The sequence below is a fragment of the Macrotis lagotis genome, chromosome 7 (assembly GCF_037893015.1).
Source record: "Macrotis lagotis isolate mMagLag1 chromosome 7, bilby.v1.9.chrom.fasta, whole genome shotgun sequence".
Taxonomy (NCBI): Eukaryota; Metazoa; Chordata; class Mammalia; order Peramelemorphia; family Peramelidae; genus Macrotis; species Macrotis lagotis.
Genome location: NC_133664.1, coordinates 55,213,294 through 55,238,140, shown reverse-complemented (window position 1 = coordinate 55,238,140; position 24,847 = coordinate 55,213,294). Strand labels below are relative to the sequence as shown.

Here is a 24,847-nt window from a genome sequence, read left to right as displayed (position 1 = left end):
AAATTCAGTATCTCCAAAATTGATCTCATCAGGTTCTCGCTTGCCTCCCCAAAAAAATCTGTTCCATTTCAAAGCTTATAATGCCACTGATGGTAACTCCCTCTCTCTTCTGCCCTTTATCCCCTGCTCCCACTCATCTCCATATTTCATCACTTGCTATGTCTTGAAGAGTTCCTTTCATAACAAGCTTTTCAATCCCTTGTCTCCATCCCTGCTGACACACTCTAGCTGAATCTTCAAGGCGTGTTCCCTGTTTGTGACAGTAGCCCCCTAGCCAATCTCCATGCCTTCAGCCTCTCCTGCCATTCACTCCCCACCGAGTAGTTCATTTTTTATTCTGTTGCCAGATTAAACTTCCTGAAGTATGGTATACCCCTACTGCCTCTGAAATCCATATTGAAGTTCCCTAGCTTAGGTTTCAAAACCCTGAATGATTTGGATTTTCCAGTCTTACCCCAGGAGTTAACTCTTTCCCCAAACACATTTTTCACTTTATTCATTTACTTCATACCCTTCCCTCAGCCTGTCCCCCCCTTGTCTCCCCCAGTCTGGCCTCTCCTGGCCCATTTCCTTCTCCAGGAGGTTTTCCCTGACATTCTCCCAATGGTAGCCCCAGATAATCTTTCATTCACCTCAACAGTCTGTTGGCACACTCACCATCTCTTATGGCTCTTTCTGTGGCTGTCATGTCCTTCCCTTCCTAGTGAGCTCTGTGAAGCCAGGGACCTTGGTTCAGTTTTTTCCCCCATGGGCTCCAGTGGGAATTCCCTCCACAAAGCAAAACGCTCAATTGATAATTCTTACATGAGTGAAAACTCACCACTGAAGCAAACCTGTGAATGGTCTGTGTGGGACCCTAGCTTCTGAATGCAAATATTATACACAGACTTGTCCCAGGTTTCTTATTTAGATTTTCTTTTTACTTTGGGTCAGGTGATTCACCCTTCTCCTGACTTCAGTCTGAATCAACTTTCTGGATGCAGTTTCTTCTACCTGTGGCTTCCTTTCTGAGGTGGGAAATTTCCTGCTGCCTTCTTTTCCTGTGAGTCTTCTTGCTTTTTTTTCCTACAGTCTCTCTACTCTTATCATGTACTGCCAGTAATTTCTTACCCAATATAAGTAATGTTATGTTTAACTGTCTAAAAATGTTGCCCAAGGAAAATAGGTCATATCTTACCATGTAGAAGTCATTTATAGTTTCTCAATTCTTTTTCTGGTGGAACTTAAAGTTATTCCCCCTCGTTACCACCACCACCACCCCCCAAAAATTCAAAGGATATAATTTCCCTGCTTTGTGTTTTTGTGTTTATGTTAGACATTCTTAGGATGCTATGTAGTGAAAGTAATGATTAGAGCTACTTTTAGCTCTGATTAATCAGGGGCATTCTCTGTTGGTGTTCTTTGAAATCTATAGGTAATCCTCCTTCCCCAGCCCCATTTTAGTTTCAGTTTTAGCCCTTGCTCTAGCTCATGAAACCATTAGCAAAAACTACTCACCTACAAAGATCCTGATTACCAGTTTACTACATTGTACCCATAGGGGAGCTGGGCTCTAGGGACATGACCAAGAATTAAGAAGCTGAAAGAATAAGGGAAAGCCAAAGGACTAGGTCAGTCGACACTCTTCCCCTAAACAGTGGTTACCGTCTTTTTTATTGTTTTTATTCTGATAGAAAAAGTGAGACCATAAGCATGCAACACTGGGAAAGTAAATGGGTGCTTTTGAATCCTGTATCCAAAGCAGAATCAAAGGTGTCCTGGACCCTTTCTAGCAAATAGAAGGGTCACATACACACATTAATTTTCTCCAGTAAATTCACCAATATTTATACACAACAGTAAGCCATTTTAAAATAGCACCCCAAATTGCCATCTGGTGTTCCTTTCTTGGTTATCTTTTGGAGAAACACCTCCAGAAGCAACCTGTTGTTCACTTTGGGAGAATACTACTTATTAGAAGTGCTTAAAGAAGGGTCTCGGGTGTTGTTGTTTCACCTTTCCATGTATTTACACCTCTTCGATTTTGCTTTATGAGCAGCAAAAGCAAACTGTCACTATTTGCTGTAAATTGAAGCTTTTAATAACTATGTCTGTTCTACAACATTTGTCAGCTTTGAATATTCTGTCAGTAGAAAATAAAAATAGCAAGGAAATTCAGCCGTGGTGACACTGAGAATTTATCTGCTTATGCTCGAGCAAGGTAAAAAAAAAGGGGGGGGAGTCATGAAGAATGAGCATTTGGCATTTTCCTTCAAATAATGTAAATGTGAATAAGCTATGATTTCCAGATGCAAAGTTGTCGAGATACAGAAATGGAGAAATCTTGTCATTAACCGAAGATCATCTCTTGACCTAGACAGGAGAGCAGAGCAGAAACATGGCTTCATTCAAAAATTCATTCTTTAACAGAAACTTCAAAACCAAGTTCTCAGTAGGCATCAAAAATGACACAATATCCCACTGATGGGAGACCTTGATGTTTATAAAGTCTAAATTTTTAAACTGCTTTCTAGTAAAAATTCATGTGCTAAAGATGATCTGGGATAATATGTGAGTATAAAAAATTAATTTCTCTTGTAAAGATAATTTGAGTAAATCAAATCAAAATAAATTCCATACTTTACATTTGTATTAGTAAATGATATGTTTCCCTTATAAATAATACAATTTGTATTAAATATTAAGCAGACATTCATGGCTTAACTTTTCTAAAAAAATGACAAGCAAAAAACTGCCTTTTAGACCTTGTTGTTTGTGCACATTCTTGATTTATTAAATTAAGCTCCATTCCTGTCATTGTGCCTTGATTTTCTTTCTTTCCACTCTTACTCTCCAAGAAAAAAAATCATCTTTGTTGTCATCATGATCCCTTGACCGTATCCAGTGTGTATGACCCTCTACTAGTCACACTTAGCACAGACCAACACTGTTTTAAGTGAAAGCCCCAGTGTTCATAAAAAATTGCTAAGCCTTATTGCATGGCTTTAGCCATCTTCCTGTAAGCCTCTATTGTAATGGAAAGGTGATTAATGAGCCCATAGCTGTAAGCCTTCTTCATTCCCCAGCTAGTCTTTAGTCACTCAAATATGATGCCTTCAACCTAAGGAAAATTGAAATGGTCTGTAGCGTACTAAAGAGGCTCAGGAAGGAGATGGTCCTTGCCTTGTAGAGGTTTATGTGCTAGACATTCATTTGGGTTTTATTTTGATTTTGTATCAAAGTTATTTCATGGGAGGTAGCGTGGTGTGTTACAAAAAAACACTCTGTTGAGAATTGGAGGGATCTAGATTATAATCCCTTTTCCACTATTCCCTAGCCACGTGATCTTAGAATACACATCTATATCCTCTTTGGAATCATCTATAAAATATTAATAATATCATTACTGCCTTCTCCATAGGGTGGTTGTGACAGTCATATGGATATAATGCTTATGTAAACAAATAAGACAAAACTTTTAACCAGCCATATCATTGCTAGACAGATACCCAAAAGAAATTAAAAAAAAAAAGAGGAAGAAGTCTTTTTTATACAAAAATATCTTTTTAAGCAGCAATAAAAACGATGACCACCACTGCTAGAAAAGGATCCCCAGCAATTGAGGAATGACCAAATAAGTTCTGGTCTATGAATATGATGAAATATTATTGTGCAGTAAGAATTGAGGAAATGAATGATTTCAAAAAGACAAGGAAAGAATTTTTAAACTGATGCAGAGTGAAGCCAGCAGAATCAGAATAATTTTTACTATGACATTAATATTCTAAAAATGAACAATTTTGAAATCATTTATAAACTAATGAAGAATGAAAGGAGCAGAACCAAGAGAGCAATTTATTAAATAACCCACAACACTAAGAAGACACTTTAAATCTGTAAGAATTACTATTAATACAATACTCATTTATGATTTTAGAGTGTCAAATAGTAATACAGGTACCCAATATAGTGATAGTTTTAGGGTACATAATATGACACACATTTGTCATATTATTGTGTGGAGAATAATGGTCTTCTAATTTTTTAAAAAGAAAAATATAGGGGCGGCTAGGTGGCACAGTGGATAAAGCACCAGCCCTGGAGTCAGGAGTACCTGGGTTCAAATCCGGTCTCAGACACTTAAAAATTACCTAGCGGTGTGGCCTTGGGCAAGCCACTTAACCCCATTTGCCTTGCAAAAAAAACCTAAAAAAAAGAAAAATATAGAGGTGAAATGAGTTTCCAAAATTGTGAAATGCTATAACTGTTTTGTTTTATTGCTTAAAGACATCTAACAAATGGGAGTATTCTGTTAATGCTCATTGTAGAAATAAAATATGTCAATAAAACCTTAAGAAAGGAAAAACTGTAAAGTACTCTACATATGTTAGAGCATCATTATTGTTAAGCAAACATACTATTTGTTGAAATGTGCTGTCTTCCTAATCATTTTTAATTGAAAAATAAATTTTATTGATATTAAAAGTTAGAAAAATACTATAGGAATTTATGGTATTATGCATCAAGTTATTCCTTTCCATTCTTTGGAGGAAATGAAATTTTTCAAAATTTATAATTTACAAATATTGCATAAATTTTTCCTGAATGAAATTAAGCAGCAGAGTGAATTTAGCTTGGAACCTAAAGCACCTAGAACAGTGTTATGCATAATAACCATGTTCTTTATGATAATGGTAAGCTATGTAGTTATAGTATCTTTATTATTCTTTTCTAAAAATAAACAACTCTTTATACCTTTTATTATAAATTGTGCCAAGTGGTTAGTTTCTGGTAGAATTCAAGCATTAATAAGTTGAGAATGATAGTGATAGCCCAACACTTAGCGACTTGCCCTACTTAACTAGGTATATATGACTTGAGTAACAAAACTGCACAAAGACGTTTGGAACACTATATTTTTTTCCCTTCAAGTAGAACTGCCAGGTAGTATTCACTCTGTTTTATAAATGAAGATGCTAACATTCACAGAATTGAGGCAGCTTCTACAAAGTAACAAATCTTTTAAATGTCAGAGGCATTATTTGAACCTGGGATCTCCATCTCCATGTTCTGCACTCTGTGCTAAACAATTATTTTCAGCTGTTCAGAGTTCAGTGGTATTCTAATTTCTCTAATAAAATAAAACACCTCATTTGTCTGTTGAGAATGTGAAAAAACTAGAAGGCAATTTGACTCTTTTGGATTTTCCCTTGCTTGGTACATAGGATAGTAATGACATGACCATTTATTTCTTTTAAGAGGAAAGTTTAAATGAACACCAGTTCTTCCTGATGGCAAAGTTAACATTTCTGGAAGGGAGAGAAATACATTCTTTCCAAAGTCCAAGAGAATGAGAAAGACAAAGTGGAGTGGGATTCTTTTCCCTTTGTGAAAAAGTTATTTAATTAATGGGCCCACTTTTAGGCACCTACCTCAAGTTAGAGTCATAAACTTCCCATCCTAGAATAGTAATGAATCAAAATATTGGTAAAAGTGCGTTTTGTAGTACTGTAATTCAAACGAAAATAATCTAGAAAGGATGTGGGAGCCCATCAGTTTGGGAATAGTGGAACAAATTATTGTAGATAAATGTATTAAACTAAGAAGACAACTATAATTTTTAAAATATATTATTTGATGTTGTAGATACAAATGATAGGATTCCAATGTAGAGTCACTTAGGATAAATGAAAGTATTTCAAGACAGCTTGTCCTTTTCCACTGCCCTGAGTATTTTTGACCCTCTTTGGTCAAGCAGTTAAGATTGAAGCTTCTGTTTGGATAAGACTCCTCACTGACTGTGGTGGCTGTGATCCATTCATCCCTAGGATCTCTCATTGCCAACTCAAACCTTTACCCAGTTTCTGCTTCCAGTAAAGAAACTCTATCTGAACCTGGTATTGATGAATGACCTGGGAAATTTCCCTGCTTCATCTAAGTCTAATTAGGAATGATCTTCCTATACCTCTTATATTTATCTGTATCTGCCTGTCTTGGCACTCTTATCTATGTAATAAATATACATTGTTATTTCTAATATTAGATGTTTATTGACTGATCACATCTGGCATCAATTACCTGTTAATCACCCAAGCCCATTTCTAAGATGTAATACTTGCCTTCTCCAGCCCACTGCTTTAGTCATGTACTTCTGCCATTACCACTGTCCAAGTCTCTGGCCCCTTCAGCTGAGTGAGTTTCTTTGCATCTGAGTGGCCAAACCTCTGTCTGTCTGTACTGCCACATAGTACACGTGTCTGTATGATCTTTTGTTGTTGTTCTGCTTGCTGCACTGTATAATAATAAAGCTCATTCCCGAGGACCCCTTTCTTTTGAGTCTCTAAACTCAAGTCTTTGTTCTATCACAAGCTGGGAGACCAAACAGAGCTGAATAGTATTCATTCTGGTGAATATTATTACAATCTATGAAATGATGAATATTAGGAAAAATTAAGGGAAGCGTTTTATGAACTGATTCAGAGGAAAGTAAGAGTATGCCCAAAGGAAATGCCACCAGTAAAATGGAGCTGAACTCATTGATTTCAGTGACCAGTCTTTGTTCCAATGAGTGCATAAAGAACCAGAAACTCCCTTCTCTCCCTAGAGGTGGGGGGGGAGAGGGGGAAGGATACTTCACATTCGAAATGATAATTAAACTACCTCAAATGTCATTCTTTTAGTGATCAATTTTACTTGATAAAGTCTATACAAGAAAGTACTGATCTAAAAACAAAGTTATCAATAAAACTTTTTTTAAAAAGTAAAACTAAATCAGCTAATTAATAAATTTCTACTTTATATTCATTAGTTAAATCAATTAATTAATTATTCATAATTGGAAGAAAGAAGAACATCAGATCATAGATTTACAACTGGAACAGACCTAAGCCATTGTTCTCAAGTCAACTGAAATCCAGAAAGTGAATTATCTTGACTCATTCAGTAGTAGGAGTGGGTCCTCTGTCTCCAACTTCTTTGTTTTCTTCATCGTACCATGAAGGTGAGGTGTACCTCAGAGGGTGAATTAAGGGGGGGGGGAAGTATAGTAGCTGGGAAAAGGCCAGGTGGAGAGGAATGAACAGCCATATTATAATTTTGGAAAGGAAAATTAATTCTATTTTGAGTATCTCTCATAGCCTGTATGTACTTCTTTCCTCTTGTCCATAAAGGTATAGTGTACTTCAATTTTATAATATTGTGAGTTGATAGTGAAGCTCAGTGTAAGCAATGTGAGGTATTGGTTCTATTTTGTTGCTGTTCTTTAAGAATTATAAAAAGAAAATTGCTTTTTCACTGGAAGGAAAAATCCTTGGTCTATTGAATAGGCCACACAAAAGGAAACATGTTATTTTTCTTTTAGAATCAAAGTTTGAGTAGATTCCCTTAAATACCTCCAGCAAAATACAGTAAGAATTTATTCTCACTTTCAGTACTTCTTGCCAGAGATCTCAAAGAACATTCTATTTTTACCTTTCTAGTGCCTTGCTCCTGTAGTACTTTGTATTATAGTTATCCACATAGATATATTTATTCTCCTCCTAGGCTAGAAACTCTATAAATACAGATATGGTCTTACCTTACTCAGATTTAATTTCCTAGGACCCCTAGTCCTTCAAACAGTATTTGGAACCCAGTCATTCCTTAATCATACCTGTTGAATACGACAGGATAATCAGTTCTTGTGCTAGAAAGACTTGAGATAGATGTGCCCATTAGCGAGCAGAATATGAAGCTGAAGACCTGTTCTGCAAAGTCATTTGGTCAAGTGTGTATTGTGCTAAGTGATGGAGATAAAATGAAAAGCACAAGAAAGTCCTCGTCCTCAAGAATCTCAGAGGCTAATGGGGAAGACAAAATGGAAACAAACAACTGTGTCCCAATAAAATAGAGACAGCATCAATTCGAGAAGATCACAGAGGAACTTGGATTAAGGAGAACTTGACAATGGAAAGTTGGTCACTGGTTGAGGATCTCTTTGGCTAGGCTGAACATATTTTGTGAGAGTAAAGATCCGAATCTGAAGTAAAATGTGTTCAGGATTTAGGGGACTCCCATATCTCTCTCCCTCTCCCTCTCCCTCCACACACACACACAGAAGACACCTTTGCAAAGTACTCTTCTACTACTTAAAAAAAAATCTCTAAAATAATATATGAAGGAACTTACTTTTAACAGTCCTGACCGACCTAAATCCTAATTTATGTTACTGAATTTGCAACTCTGACATGATATTTTAGAAAGTTATGAAAAATAATTTTGTCCTTTGGCTATGTGGTTGATAGTCTGAGGAGAAATAGATTTATATTTTAAAAGCATTGCAGGTTTTGGAGCATTTCAGTGGGGGAAAAATATGCCTGTGAAGAAGGACTCTGAGAAATCATAGGTATTCAAAAATCACAGATTCTGTTTGACTCTTGTTTCCTATAAATATAATTAGATCTATAATTAGTTTTCCAGAATGTTTTCATGAAAGAAAAAAAGTGCTGTTGCAAAGACATCATTAGGTATTAATTAGTTCATAGCATGTACTGGCATCTTGCCTAAATGTTTCAAGCTCTGAACTGTGCTTGGTTAAAATCTTTTTCTTCCTACTGTTCTCCTTCCCCTCATCTATGAACATGAACACAAACTTCCCCATCCTTCTCTTAACAGTGCTTTAGAAGAACTCTCTTATAGGTTAGGAAGAGCCACAGGATCGAATTGATGGGACAAAAGCAAAAAAAAAATCTCATTCTGGCCCACTCAGACCCACTGAGAAACCCCTTTTTGGTGGGGGAAAGTGGGGTTTGTGAGGGGGTGAGGTCGGGGAGGGAAAGGTGGGCTTGACAGTTCCAACTTGACTCAAACAATATAATATCAAAGGAAATTGAGGATTTCCCTCTATATATGTGTGACTGACAATGATGTTACTGTCACAGAGGCATTGTTTTTTTTAACGTTTGAGAGTGAATATATGATATATAAAATGCTCGAATTTAAGTCACTATTAGAGAATGCAGTAAAATGCAGCAGTAAGATAATAGCTCATTTGCTTCTGTAGAATTCTAGTTTCAGAGATAAAGTACAATTTATGACTGAGAAAGCTCTTAAGAAACATTAGCATAAATTAAGTGTGTGTTCATAACATGTGCTAAGCTATATTGAGTTAATGACTGCCTTTAATATGATATGAGTTCCATTTACAAGTTGTAAATATTTTAAGATTTTCATATGTCTAACAGAAATCGCTATAATTTGGAACCTAGCCATCATATCTTAAGGTATTCTTTTTGGCACAGCTTTTCAGGGAATTAATTATATTCTTGATATTTTCAGTAACTGTTATATGTTTGGCTGACATCATCCCGTCTTTCAATTAATGATCATTTATTAAGTGCCTGCCATCAGCCAGACATTGTGCTAGAAGACAGCAATGAACAAAAATAATGGATAATCAGTCCCTTCTTTTTAAAGAAATGTGCCATATCCATAGAGAAGTAAGTAGAATATATATATGAAATAAATACACATGGGTGTGACACAAAGGGATTAGTGATGGGGGCAGTTGAGAAAGGCCTCTTAGAGGGGGTTGCACTTGAATGGAGCCTTGAAATAATAGGGATTCAGGGAGACATTAACAAGAAGAGCATTTGAGGCATGAGAGATTAGGTAGTATCTAATAGATAAACTCATGGAGACAGGAAATAGGATGAGAATGTTATAAGGGGAACAGTAACTAGGACAATTTGGCAGGATGTAGAGTTAATGAAGGGGAGTGATGTGTAATCAACCTGAAAGATATTCTGGAGCCTTACAGTAAAGGGAATTAAATTCCCAAAAGTCAGTTTAGGGGGAAGGGTGGCGTGGATAGTTCATTTTTGAACACATTGAGTTTGAGACACCTATGGGATATCCTGTTGGAAAGATCCAGCAAACAGCTGGAGATGTACGTGAACTAGATCTAGCTCTCCAAATCTGTCTCCTAGGATCCAGGGGGTTAGAGCATTATGGGACTGCTAGAAGTATTTGTGTGATACCCTTCCATACTTCCTGCCATCAGGTTCTCCAAGTGGTATTGCTAGAATGGATAGCAGTACATATGCCATTTTGGAAACTATTCTTGTTTACAATATATAGTGGTAGTTTTTTTTTGTCTTCTCAGTAAATTGCATTACCAACATATAATATATAAGAACAAAACATGTGTAAGAAAAGATTAGAGATTTATCTTTTACTTTCTTATGAATGGCATTTGAATTGTAGGCATCGGTTATTTAATGAATAAACATGAACAGTAGAAATCATGATTTGAGCCAAAAAATGAAGAAATTAAAAATCAGCTATTTGCTAGGACTTGAGGAATATGATCACATGTCTTTTACAAATAAGTTAACAGGATTTGTGCTTTTACATAGATTATTGTTATTGCAGGGTTCTTTGGGTCAGTGGGTGGGGGATAGTCATCTGTTTGGACAGAAAGGAATGCTTTAAATTGGATTTCAAGAATAAATATGATGATCTAATTTCATATTATATTTGTGTTTGTCCAAAGTCAAAGCAGACATTCCCATTTTCCCTTGCACATATATCTGAGAACATGTATGTAAATCAGTAGCCAGGAACAACTGACTCATTGTTGAAAGCATATGGAAGTCATTCACTAACTGACAAGGTTGGAAAGCCAAGCACCCTTACTAGATAACAGGTTACTTGGGATGAGGAAATTAGAGCTGTACAATACTTTTAAATATCATCCATTTTACCCAAGAGGAACCTGAGCCCTCAGGTCCAAGGTCATGTAGGCAGAAATAGTAAAACTGATCTTTTATCTTCTTTTCTCTGACTCCACTACTTTATTTAAAATCAGTATTGTTGATAATAGAACAGTTGTCTCTCCATTTAAACATGACCTCGATGCCATTACTACCGTTTCTTACCTTTGTTACATCTCTTTGATGTACCTTCTTCTGATGCTACATCCACACTGGAGTAGGTGCTCATACTACCGTTTCTTACCTTTGTGACATCTCTTTGTTGTACCTTCTTCTGATGCTACATCCACACTGGAGTAGGTGCTCATCACCTCATCACTGGATCATAGGGTTAGTTTTCTGGTTGGTCTCCCTGCCTCTTGTCTCTTCTGACCCCCTCCACCCTCTATTTAGCCAACAGATTGATCTTCCTCAAACACAAGTCTGCTACATAGCAATTCCCCACCTTGCCCCATTCAATCAAGTATGGTCACCCATCATTATCTCCAGGATCAAGTATAAAACCTTCCTTTTGACCTTCAAAGTCCTTCATAACTTTCTTGGAAATCTATCTTGTTTTCTTACACCTCACTTCCTTACATGAATTCCTCGATTTGATGACATTATCCTTTATACTCTTCCTCAGACCCACACTCCACCAGATTCTGCAATATTTTCTTCACCATTCATCACCCTTGCCTAGAATGCCCTTACTACTCCTCTCTGCCTCCTAGCTTCCCTGGATTCCTTCTGTACTTGTCTTTCTTAAACTTATGATTTCCTTCTGAGATTATCCTCAATTTATTCTCTCTATATATCTTATCAATCAATTGATATGCATTTATAAAATATTATGTTTGATTCTGGAGGTGAGAAGGAGTTACTGGAGTCTATACTGGAGTCTATTGAATGGGTGGAGGAGAATGATATGCTCAGATCTTTATTTTAGGAAGAATTACATATACTTACATGTAAATTATCAATAAATCTATAAACTGAAAATTTTTTCATATATGTATATGCATGGGGATGTGTGTATATTGATACACACATCTGTATAGCACATAGTTATTTCTATGTTGTCTACCCATTAGACTTTGAACTTCTTGAGCAGGGTCACTGTCTTTGTCTAAGTATCACTTCTACTTATCAAAGTGTGTAGCATGTTGTGATTGATGATAATGGTAAGGGTGATAATTATGGTGATGATGATAATGGCAATGATTGGTGGTGATGATGATGGTGGTGGTGGTAGTGGTGATGATGTTCACATGTTCAATTCTTCTTGTCCCCATGGGTTATGTCATGCTAGTATGGTCCATGGTTTTTTTTGTCAAAAATATTAGAGGTTTGCCTTTTCCTTCTCAGGGGATTAAGGTTAAACTGACTATCTTATGGTCAGATCACTAATAAATGTATGAGGCCAGATTTGAATTTCTGATTCTAGGCCCAGTGCTTTATCCACTGAACATAGTAGAGGTATTATAAATGGTAGTTTACTGACTAAGATGTTATGCATCATAAAACAATAACAAATTGACAAAATTAGCAAGAGGCTGATACTTTGTACCATGCATCACTTAAAATGTTTGAGTGGAAAGAGAAAAGGAAAAAATCCCTAGGTTTCTGGAGAGAGAGAGAGATGAATTAGTTTAAATTGTAGATTCCTTGTTGCAAAATCCTCCTTTTTAGGAGTCCATTTTCTGTGACTCCTTAGAGCCTATGCCATTGGGTTTGGGGACTAGAATTTTGTATATTTATACCTATGACCCCAGAACAACTGGTAAATAAATAATATGATCAGTAAAAGTAATGCCTAACAAAATAAACACAAACTTTAGATTAATTTGAATAAACAGTTGCTCAGACATATGAAATGAATAATTCTAGCATATGTGATCTTTAAACAAAAAAATGAGGAAATAAGATGTGTATTTCTGATGCATAAGTTCTTCATACCTCTTTCTGTGCCAGCAGAGTCCACATTGCTCTGGTTTTCATTTTTACTATAAGTCACTGTCAGAATAGATTTTTGGATTTAGTTTTAGTTTTTTGTTGGGGGTTTTTGGGGGGCAGTCCTGTGATTTCATTTGTATAGAGAACTTCTAGGTAAACTTCTTCTACCATTGTATATGGGTCACTGCTCTTTAGCTTAGGGACTTCAGATTATTGTTGTTCAGTTTTTTGGTCAAGTCCAAATCTCCTGATCTTATTTTGAGTTTTATTGACAAAGGTACTGAAGTGGCTTGCCATTTTCTTCTTTAGCTCATTTTTACAGATGAGGAAATTGAGATAAGTAGGATTGAGTGGCTTGCCCGGGGTCACATAGCTAGTAAGTGTCCAAGGACAGATTTGAACTCAGAGAACTGAGTCTTCCTGACTCTAGACAGGGCACTTTATCCGTTGTGCCACCTAGCTGCCCATAAAACTCCCAAGAGTTGTCTTGTAAACTGAGGCCAGTATGTGCCAGTGGAATATAAGGTCATAAAAGAGACTATCTTTTATATTTGTATCCCTGGCTCTGAGGACAATCAATGCCCAGTTCATAATAGATCCTAAATAAGTCCTTGCTAATTGATCAGATGATGTCATTCAAGTCAGTAACACTTCTCTGAACAAGATAACGAATATTCTTAATTCTCTGGGATTATATTTCATAATGAATACTCTAAAATATGATGGCTGTCATATAAATTAGAGGAATTTCTTTTAGACATATGAAAAATCTCTAGTTTATGACTTTCTAACTCCTGGGCCATCCCATCCCTCCGAGGTCCCAAGAATTTAAGCAACTTATCTAAAGTCCTGAAGTCCCAAAGGTCAGAAGTGGGATTTGAATGGGGCCCTCTGCCTGTGGAGAGATAGTGGATTTACAGCTTTATTAACCCCCCTCCCCAAACATGTAGCACACAGAGATCAGCATGCCTCTAAGTCCCTTTGTTGGCTTGCTGGTTGTTCTTTGAACTCTTGTCCATAGTCTTCACATTCTAGTTCAATCCAAACTTCTCAAGTGAAAGATTAAGACTCTTCAGCTCCTCACCTTGCAAATGCCCACTGCTGGGTCAAGTACTATTCATGTAGAGTGGGGATTTGGTGTTAAACTGTGCAGGCCCAAATATATTGTCTCATTTATATATTAAAAAATACAACTTCTGAGCACTTATTTTAAATTTGCAGGTGAGATAAAACACGAGCCGTTCGCCCGCTCTGGGGTGCTAAACCAAATGTCGGCATGAATTGCAGGGTTGCCGTAAATATTGCAGACTGCAGACAGGAAGGTGCAGGAGGAAAAACCAGAACAAATTCTTAAGATGCCAATATTGTCACAAAGTCTCCCTGCCGAATGAAGTTGTTTGACAAAGTGTTTCCCTGGTGATTTGGCTGCAGATGAAAATGTCTTCAGCAATAAAATTTTGTGCTTGAGCCTCAACCCTGTGCACTCATCAGTCAGCAAATGACATATCAAGGATCTTTTTTGCCGGATTAGTTAATATGTTGTCAGAAATATGAGAAACACTGGTATACCTCAGTATTTCTCTGCATGGTGTTTTTCCCCTACTTTTAAACACACATTTATTTTACCAAAACGTTTTAATGGATACAGATTTTATTACAATCAATAGTTTTGCTCTTGAACGGGGGGAGGGAGTGTTTCTTTTCAGTTATTATTATTGCAAAGGTTATCAGTTACTGACAGTTGAAGAATTATGTGGTGTATGACTAAATGGAATAAATATTGTTAAAGCAATTAGCAATAAAGTATGTTTTAATGACAGTAAGCAGAAAAGACTATGTATTCATATATTACTGTTGAATAGGTAAGTCATGTACAATTTTAATCACTCTTATTATTGTAAGCACATTGTATTAGTAATGGTATTTTATAACTATCAATAATTTATATATAATTCAGAAGTTTCATTTACATGATATCGAAGAAATAATTCAAACCATACTTTACCTCTCATCTAGGGGAATAGAGTACTTCAGAAGTGTCGCCTCCTGAAGAACTCACTGTACAATCATTTTGGTTTAAAGGCTACCCTACTAATAAGATCATTTTATTTTACAGCCCATTATTTCAGTTGATGTCAGTTGAGTTTTTCAGAGCCAATTGAAAGACGCAGGAGAAGACAATAACAATAATTTCGTATATGCTTATTAACACACACACTTTATCCAGGATAGATACCCTGTATTCTTTTCATCTTGAAAATCTTGAAGCCATTATTGGAATTTGACTTTGTCTTACATCTCTTAGACTTTGCAGCCTCTGTTCCCCTTCGTGATCTCATGAATTCCACCAGGCAGGATTTCTTCATAATCTCCAGTAACCCCGCCCCCCCCCCCAGTATCCTTATGTCCTCTGCTTCCCATCCTTCCCTTCGTAACCCACTTCACGTTTTCTTAAACTTCTCTAAGAATTCTAAAGTGTATTGTACAGCCATTACAGCATGTTCAAGGAGTTGAGTAGTGTAGATCTTTGTAGATGCAGCCTGTGCCTCTCTGGGGTAGGTGTAAAAGATTCAGTTCACTGTGGTCATGGAAAAAATCATCTGAGTTTCTGCTTCATAGAACATGATGGCCCAGAAGTGGTCTTTCCAAGAGGCCAAAATCTTGCTTGCTTTGCAGCCTCATTGCCTCTTGATACAGTCTGTTCCAGATAAAATATACTGCTCCCCCTCACATACAACATACACATACAACATCCTCTTCACTTCAGTGCCTTTGCACTAGATCTGAAGTGCTCTCCCTTCTCACCTCTGCTTCAGAGGAAACTTGTCTTCTTTGAAAGTACTACCCAGTTGCTGCTTCCTCCATAAGAGGCCTTTCTGGATACCTCCTCTCTCAATTATTATCATTCTCTTCCTCTTTAATCACACAGAAAGACACACACACACTTCACTCCCAGTAGAACTTTCTTTTTTGTAAAAAAGAAAATTATGAAATAAAACAAACATTTCCGTAATGTAGTACAATAAAAAAAGATCATTGTCCATGAAACTTCAAGTCTAAGTTTCTTGAGGTTGGGTGTTTGGGTTTTTGTAACCCTAGAACCTGGTATGGTACATTGTACTTGTTTTTTGTCCAGATTTATGATTTCTTTGATTAAAGGAAATTCTAAATGATGATTCTCTTTCTACCAAATGCATATCAGCAATTTCTTAGTTTATTGCAAATAGTAATGCAGTAGCCATTTGTACAAAATAAATGCTTAATAAGTTTTCGTTGGGTCTAATTAAATTAAGTAAGTCTGAAACTGAAGGATTTGGTCCCATCTCAAAATGCAGACTGGAGCCCCTTGAAGGACCTCCAATATCCTGGAATGCCAAGGCCATGCTCAGGTGTGGGACTCTCATTAGCATGATGAGTATCATCAGCTTTTTTTTTTTTATTCCAGATAACTCTTGCCCCTTTGATTATGTGTCAACTCTGACTTTATTGACTTTTGGTTCAGTAGGTTTTTTTTCCTTTTCTTTTTACAGTGCCATTTCTATAAACGTGACATGGAAGGGGCATGGAAGCCCATATGGTCCGTTTTTATCTGATACATGCAAATAGAGACTACTTACAGCTCCCCAGGCTTTTTCCTCCTAACTGTTCCCTAGTGATTGAAACAGTAGATGGAAAGTCTTTCTGGCTTTACCCTAAGTAGGATCAAGAATTTCCTGTAGTAACAGTTTACAAAAATTCTATAGCTCTACTGTTATCCATTGTTTTCATGTTTCATTCCTTTCCATTTTTTTCCCCTCCAAAATTGAAGATTAGTGACAGAGTTAAAAGAAATAATGAGCTTCTTTATCTCAAGGAATCCATTCTCCCATCTGATCTGCACACATCTAATTCCTATTGAAGTAGTACTTTCTCTAGCTTTGGATGGCTCTTACTCCTCTTGCCCTGATCATTGAATCTTTATTCCTCTGACCCTTTTGGAAATCCTTATAAGTTAATTTCCTTCATGACTAATTTCCCCAGCTGTCACTGGAAGCCCCCACAGGTCAGACTCTATTTTCCTTCACAGGGAAATTCGCAGTTCCATGGATCCCAATAGGCAGGATTTGTGCAACTTCTCACCTAATAATTCTCTTCTTCCCTCCTTCCCCATCTCAACCTTACTGACCAGCTCCTACTTTAATTCCTCACTTAACCCACACCCTTTGGCCTAGGTGGTCTAAATTATGATAGATATTATTATGGTTATTATGATATTCTGATTTTGCAGTTAAATATTATGCAGAGAAGGTCACATTAGCAATAGCATTAATGAGAATCTAAAGAACTTTCAAAATTGTTAGCTTCCTTTGAGGTTCAGTTCAGAATTTACCTTCTCTGGGAAGTTTTTCTTGTTCCCCAAAATTACTAGTGTGTACTCTTCCTCAAATTACCTTAAATTTATTTATAAGAAAATAAGGTCTTTTGGAGAAGATCGTTCTATTAGTTGGCAGACATTGTGGTAAGTTCTGGGGATAAAAGAAGATTCAAAAGAGAGCCCCAGTTCACAACGAGCTCACTGACTAATTGGGGAGACAAGAAGCAAACAAATGTGAATGGAAAAAATATATATACAGGATTAATAGGAAATAATTAGTAGAGAGAAGGCACTGAAATTAAGATGGGTTAGAATAGGCTTCCTATAATAGATGGTTTTGTCTTATATTTGCTGTGCTTAGAAAAGTTCCTGAAACAGAATAGGCATTTAAATGTTAGTTGGACAAAATGGGTTGAGAGAGTAAGAAAGATAGTAAACTACAGTGAAAAAGATTCTTAACTCTTAGAGCAAAAAGTCTTAACTTTTTTTGGGCCATGGATCCCTTTGGAAGTCTAGTGAAACCTGTGGACCCTTCATCAGAATATTTTAACTACATGAAATAAAACTTAAAGGATTGCAAAGTAAAGCAATTATACATATAGTTCTCAAAATTAAATGTATATATATATATGTGTGTGTGTGTGTGTGTGTGTATGTAAACACAAAGCAAGATCACAGTCTCTAAGTTAAGAGACCTGCATTAGGGAAGCATGGCATGGTCTTATGACTTAGTCTTAGAAAACCTTGGTATAAAGCTCTATTTTTGGTTGCTTGACAGAAGGAATAAATTTAATTCATTTAATTCATGCCACAAGTAATTGTAATAGCATGCCACAAGATTTGAAACCTCCCTCTAACCCTGATCATTCCATCTTTACTCCTCTGACCCTTTTGGAAATTCTTGTAAGTTAATTTTCCTTCTTCTCATTCTAATTACTATTGTGAGGATGACATTGAAATTCCAGTATGTCAAGTTTCCATTCAAGTATTCACATTTGTGTCTTTTTAACATGAGGGAGCTGAGCAACATATACTGTGTTAGACACAATAAAAAAAATCTAGAACCAAAGCAGAAATATCAGTCCTATAAGAAAAATAACTATATGAAATATCTTTATATTGGTCTTTAAATTTTTAGCTTAGACATATTCTTGAGAAGGAAACATTGTAAGGGGGACAAAATCCTCCCTGAAATGTTGGGCAGAACTTTATTCATGCATGCCTATAAATAACTACCATTTCGAGAAAATTATAAGGAATACTATACCTATCGGTAAGTTGCCTAAGTCAAAGAATGTTCTTATTCTTTCCCAACTATTATTTAAATTTCAAGCTTTCCTTCCAGATCAGCCAGTTGCTCCATTTCTCTTACATGAACCTTGGGTTTGCTTTCTCATTTGCTTTCTCTCTAGCCAGAAGAGAGGTGTCTGCTCGGTTTCCTTCCATGTAACAGATGTGATAGACCTCTTGCCATCTGGTTTTCAAGCTTGTCTATCAGGCAGAGAAATAGATTGCTCCAGATGTCTGTTTGTACCCAAAGGCTAGCCACCCTCCTTGAGCCCAGACAGGAAAGGGTAAACTTCCTCAGAAGATTCATGAGTCACTCAGTGCAGTAGAAGAATAGGGAGAGGATACTTGATGAGACAGATTGAGCACCAGTGTGAGATCAAATTCTTCTTTAATTTGTCTTTTGGCTTAATGAGAATTGGGAGTGAGTAGGGGGAAATCAGCTGGAGATTGCCCAGAACTAGGTGGGGAATCTCCAGTGGTTCATGACCGGTGTCAGAGGGTAATTTCTAGGTATGTCATTGTTGAATTTCAGTCACCCCTTTAGTTCTGGAGCTTGTGAGATTCTTCAGCTTGGGAAAACAGAGTTCATAGGAAGCTTTCTGGCTCTTTTTTGTTGTTTTTTTTTTTTAAAAGATGTACACACACACACACACACAAATCTGAACTAAAAGCTTTTCATAGGTTCATAGAATCTTAGAACTGGAAGGAATCAGAGAGGTTATCTAGTCCTAACTTCTGCTCAATTAAAGAATTCTAGTGTCTATTTAAATACCTCCTGGGACAGGCAGCTCATTATCTGGTACTGCCTCATTGTGGAAAGTCTTTCCTTTTAAAAGTCCTCAGGAAATGATCATACAATAAGGATCCTAAACCACCCTTACCGTAGACTAGTGGTTTTGAAGTTTTGTTGGTTTTGTTCATATGGGTTTGTGTTGTTTTTTAAGAAAGCAGAGAAAGGAGCTGGGGAACATCCTCATAGCTAGTCTCAGAATTCTCAGATTGAGGTCTCTACCACTCTTATTTCAATTAGTCATTTCTTCACAAAAAAAAAAATCACTACATTTGTGGTTTTATGGACCTATACTCAGAAACCTGACTTTGCCTAACCCCATCCATAACTTTGTTCATAAGGGATCATTTTTCAGCATGTCCACTTATAAATTCGGGTTTTTCTTAAGTGGGCCACCCTCAACAGATTGCTGAGTGGGAGGAAAAAAGAAGTTGAGAGTCAGCAGAAAAAGCTCAGGAAAGGCTTTGTTTCCAATGGATTATTCAGATAGAATTAGGAAATTATTTGCCATTATGTCTTTACTTAACAAGTCCTTTTTTAAATTTAGGATTTTTTTTTGTTTTTAATGGATTTATAACATGTTCTGTTTTATTTAAATCCTTGAATTATTTAAAATGTCAAAGTTTATAATGTATTTAAAGTGTGATAACATACACACACACACACACACACACACACACACACACACACACACTTTTGGCAGACTGACCACACTAGACTGGCCTGACTACCACTCAGTAAATCAATAAACATTTATTAAAGTACCTATTATGTGACAGGCCCTGTGAGAAGCAGGAGAATATGGAAAAAAAAAATAGAAGTCACCTCCAGGAGCAGGGGGTGGGAGCCTGCAATGGTGGCCAGGGACAGAGGTAGCTCCTCACCTGGGTAGGAGGTTGGGAGAATGGAACACTTAGAGTCAACTGAATGATACTAAACTTTTTAAAGAAGAGGAAGCTGGGCTATGATGTTCGTTCTCTCTCTGTCTCTGTCTCTCTCTCTCTCTCTCCCTCTCCTCCTCTCCCTACCCCCCCCTTCTCTGTCTCTCTTCCTCTCTCCCTCTCAGTGCTGGCAGGACACAGGTCTGATTCTGCAGCAGCCTGGCCAGCTTCTGTCTTGAAGCAGCCTCCTGCTCTGAATGCTTTCCTCCAGGGACAGGATCCGAGCCCTCGCCCCACCAGCAAGAAGATTTCTGCCTTCATTCCAAAGCTTGGCTTCTGATCCTCTCATGTGGAACATGACAGTTTTCTCTGTGATGGCCGAATTAATTACTGAAGATGGTTTGCTGGCAGACAGTTGGAGACTAATTATTATTGGAACCTTTGGGGCCCTTAGGCCCAATTCTGTGATTGTTGTTGTTAAAAAGGAAAAACAACATGCAAAAAGACCTTATTTTTTGAACACCTGAGAGTGGTGCAGAATAACCCAAAAAATAAAGTTAAATTAATGAGTCAGTTGAATTAAAAGCTATCCGACCCGAAAAGAATAGGATTTGTTGCAGGGGGGAAGAATGGTGATGAAGTGAACACATTCCTTGTTTTCTGATATATGGGGGGGAAAGGAGGCACAATTTACTATTTAGGCATTTTTAACCTAAATTTAAAATTGACCACATATTGGCTTGAGGGCAGGGACTGTTGTCATTTTTGCCATTGCAACCCCATAGACTCTCAGTGTCAGACCCCTCACTGGTTCTAGATAAATATTTGTTTGATTGAATTAGATTGATTGAGTCAACTAATTTGAGAGTTGTTCACCTGTTGTCTCAACCCAATTATCCAGTCTGTATTTTACTGCTAGTGTTCCAAGGTTGTGACTAGCTGGTCATATCCAGGAAGGATTTTCTTTCTTTCAGTTAAATGCATCTTGACCAATGGAGAAGAATTCCTGATATGCACCTGTAGTGGGGGATCTGAACAAAGACAGGAGTTTGGTCTGGGTGCCATTCTGTTAGAACGAGGGCTTGCATGCCATTTATTCTTTTCTATTGACAGTTGCATTAATAAGGAAAAAGAGATGAATGCACCAGCAACGGCTGGTGGGTATAGGAAGTACAAAGGCTGATATTCAGTATCTCATCATAGGTAGGAAAGGATGAGATTATCAAAACTTTGATTACTGGAAAGGGGGAAGGTCTTCCTCTGTGGATGGTAGAGCTAGGGCAAGGCGAGGAATGTTAGGGGAAACGAGCACAGGAAATTTCCATTTTATTTTTTGGATGAATGTAGGTGAGAAAGTGGGGTTGTTCTAATTCAGAACACATCTTTTGGGGTGGCTAGGTGGCACAGTGGGGCAGCTAGGTGGCACAGTAGATGGAGCACCGGCCCTGGAGTCAGGAGTACCTGAGTTCAAATCTGGCCTCAGACACTTAATAATTACCAAGCCACTTACCCCATTGCCTTGCAAAAAAAAATCTAAAAAATACCACAGTTTTTTGTACACCTTTGACTTGATAATGCAAAGGAATGTTCTATTTTTTTTTGTCAGAAGGGGGAACTTCCTCCAGCCATGTAAATTGCAACTTTTTCTGTGATTCAGCAATAATATCTATCATAGGACATCATTTTAAGGATCATTCAATTTGACTCTTTCATTTTACAGATGAAGAAACTTAGACCCAGAGAGGTCATGTAATTGACCCAAGTTCAAACAGGTAGTAAAGTGGTAACATTGAGATTCCAAACTTGGCTGAAAGCACAGAGAAATTACATGATCAGCTCAGGGTTACACAGAAGGTCTGATTCCAAGCCCAGCAATTTGATCCAGTCTGCACAGTATTAAGAATACAGTACTTAATGAACATTGGTTTGATAGATTCATTTTGAAGGCATGGCACTTTATACATGATTTGGCTTAAGGCACGATGATGGGTGATGATGACAATGATGTTTGTCCTTCGTTTTCAAAGACCACTACATCAAAGAAGTGATTCCATGACAAGCACATGAGTTGGATTTGAATGAGGGGGCTGTACTAAGTTACCAGCCTCATTTATCCCCTGAAACCATCTGGGTCCAGTGACCACATATGGATCAGGATGACTGAAGAGGGTCCTGGATGTGAGGCAGTTAGGGTTAAATGACTTGCCCAAAGTCACACAGTCAGGAAATGGCTGACACTGAATGAATTTGAACTCAGATCATCCTTACTTTAGGGCTAATGTTCCATCCATCTGGCTGCTTAAAGGGATACTAAACCAGTCCCCTTCCAAGGAATCAAAAGTACCTACTATGTGTCAGTAGAGGGAGCTAAGTGTCTCAGAGGATAGAGCAACTGGGTCTGGAGTCAAGAAGTCTCAAGGCAGGCCCCTTAGCCTCTGTTACCTTAATCCACTGGAGAAGGAAAGAGCAAACCACTCCAGTATCTTTGCTAAGAAAGCTCCATGGACAGAATTGGCATTCAAGGTCACAAAGAGTCAGACACAGCTGATCAACTAAACAAATTTGCCAGTAATTTCAAAAGAAACTTATACATTTACTAAAAGGCATCCAAAGATAACTTGGATTTCCATGATTTTTAATAATGAATTTACTTACAGAAGTTTGATTCATAATTTTCAATGTTAAATGAGGTGGCTGGTTATGAAACATCAAATTCAATAAATGTACTGTCTGATCAGTTTGGTATCTTGGTCATCAAGCATTAGAATATAAACTTTTTCTTTGCTTCTTACTTGCAAGGCCCACCTTCTTCTCTGGGAAAGATTCAGAGTTCTTCTCCCCATATGGTTTCCCAAAGTTTAAATCTGCTATTGTAAAGCAAACAACTTGCCCCTTTCCTATCACTTTAATTTTTATACACACATATGCATATGTGTGTGTGTGTGTACATATGTTTTATATTTTCTGGGAACCTAGTTATTTCCATATTGTCTCTCTCATTAGATTGGGAGTTCTGTGAGGACCAAAGTTGTTTTATTTTAAACATTGGGAGATGGTTAACGATGGTTAACTCATAAATACTTGTTGACGGCTGACTTAATTACAAAACCTATTTTGATAGAGGCAATCATTCACTCCTATTTTCTATTTTCTCATATTCCTATTAGACTAAATTTTCATAGCCCTTTTAACTTCTCCCTTTATAACTTCAGGAGGTGTTTTTTTTTTGTTTTTTGGTTTTTGGTTTTTTTTTTTTGCTTTTTCTGGCTTTCTTATCACTCCGTGAGCTAATATCCTCCTTCCTGGTTCAGAGACAAGTTGATCTGCTGTCCCCAGCACTTGGGCTCAAGTCCAGGCCTGGGTCCTCAGAGCTCCACTTCACCTCCACTTCTGTCTGGGCTGGGGTCAGGGCAAGGGTCACACTGACAGTTCTGACCTCCTGGCTTTTCATTCATGCGTTTATTCCAAAGGGAACTTTTTGGCTTTGACTGACTAGTTGATACTTCCACCCCCTCATACCTGATTTATGTTAAGCTTTGGGAGAGATGGAAGGAAACATATTTGTATTTCTACATAATTATCCTTCATAATTGGACATATACATTGCATGAATAGAGTTAAGAAGAACATATGAGGGATGTGTTATTCCTTCTCAGGTTATGGTTAATTATAGGTAAACTGTCTCTAATGTGTAGAGAGGGGAGGAAACATTTTTTAAAAACTATATGAGGGGAAACATGACAATGTATAGAGCTGCCCTGGGAGGACAGTCTGGGTTCATATGCTGCCTCTGGCCCATCTACAGTGGCTGAGTGATACCTGTTAGGTCCCAGGCGTCTGTTTTAAGACAATATGTCACTAAACAGATGCTCATTTGGTCCAGTCCCTCTCAATTCCCCCTAAATAGCTTGTATTCTGATATTAATTCTTCGTTATTGTCAGTTTCTATTTTTACTGTTGAGGTCTTGTGTTGCTTTGGGAATTAGGAGCTTTGGGTTCTGGTTTAGGTTGTACCATTAACTTCCTATATAATTTTGGGCAAAGAAGGTTATGATGCTTTGAAAAGTGCCCTAGACCAGAAGAGAGGTAGTATAGTAGATAGACTGACTGATCTGGAGTCAGGAAGACCTGAGGTCAAAATCCCACTTTAGATACTTATTTAATTGTGTTACCGTGGGCAAGTCATTTAGCCATTGTCTGCCTCAATTTCCTCAACTATAAAATGGGAATATTAATAGCATCTACCTTCCTGAGTTGTGGTAAGGATCAAATGAGACAGCATTTGTAAAAGTGCTTAGCAAACAGTAGGCATTCTCCCCTTCCCAGCATTGCCAATAACTAGTAATATGACCTTGGCACGTACTCTGAGCCTTAATTTCCTCTTTTATAAAAGTAAGACTCAGTTATTTAAATAATATCTAGGGTTCTTTCTCCTGTTAAAGTTGTGGGGTTCCATGAAATTCCTTAACTATTCTTCATTTCTTCCACAATGGATAAATATTAAAACCCAGTGATTTTTTTTGTCAAATGTTAAAGTTCTTCCTACCTTGATTATCTTAATTTCTAATATATTAGAGGACACAGATTTGATCATGTAGAGAGATAATAGCCTACCTGGTCTTACTATAGTCTTTCTCCTTATCTGTCTCCTGACTTCCCTAGCTCTCTCCAAGGCTCAGCTGAAATCCCGCCTTCTACAGCCCTCCTTAAGCCTCCAGGGCTTTGTGCCCCCCCCCCCCCCCCATTTATCCTCTATCTATCTTGATTGGGCAGAATTGTTTGCACATTGCTTCTCCATTAGACTGGGAGCTCCCAAGAGCAGAGATTACTACCATTGACTTTTCATTGTATTCACAGTGCTTCACAT

At 37.4% G+C, this 24,847-nt stretch overlaps 1 protein-coding gene across 2 annotated transcripts in view; it reads left to right on the top strand.

Moving 5' to 3' along the window:
• The window catches only part of RSU1 (Ras suppressor protein 1), a 214,171-nt gene that overhangs the window by 149,102 nt on the left and 40,222 nt on the right, over positions 1 to 24,847 (top strand). Inside the window, exon 9 of one of the 2 annotated variants that reach the window (XM_074192927.1) lies at positions 934 to 8,758. The exons of the other annotated variant lie outside the window; for it this stretch is intronic. Coding sequence (XP_074049028.1) covers position 934 — 1 coding nt within the window. The 3' untranslated portion in view covers positions 935 to 8,758. Of the gene's footprint in view, positions 1 to 933; positions 8,759 to 24,847 lie in introns of those variants that run through there. 2 annotated transcript variants of the gene reach the window in all.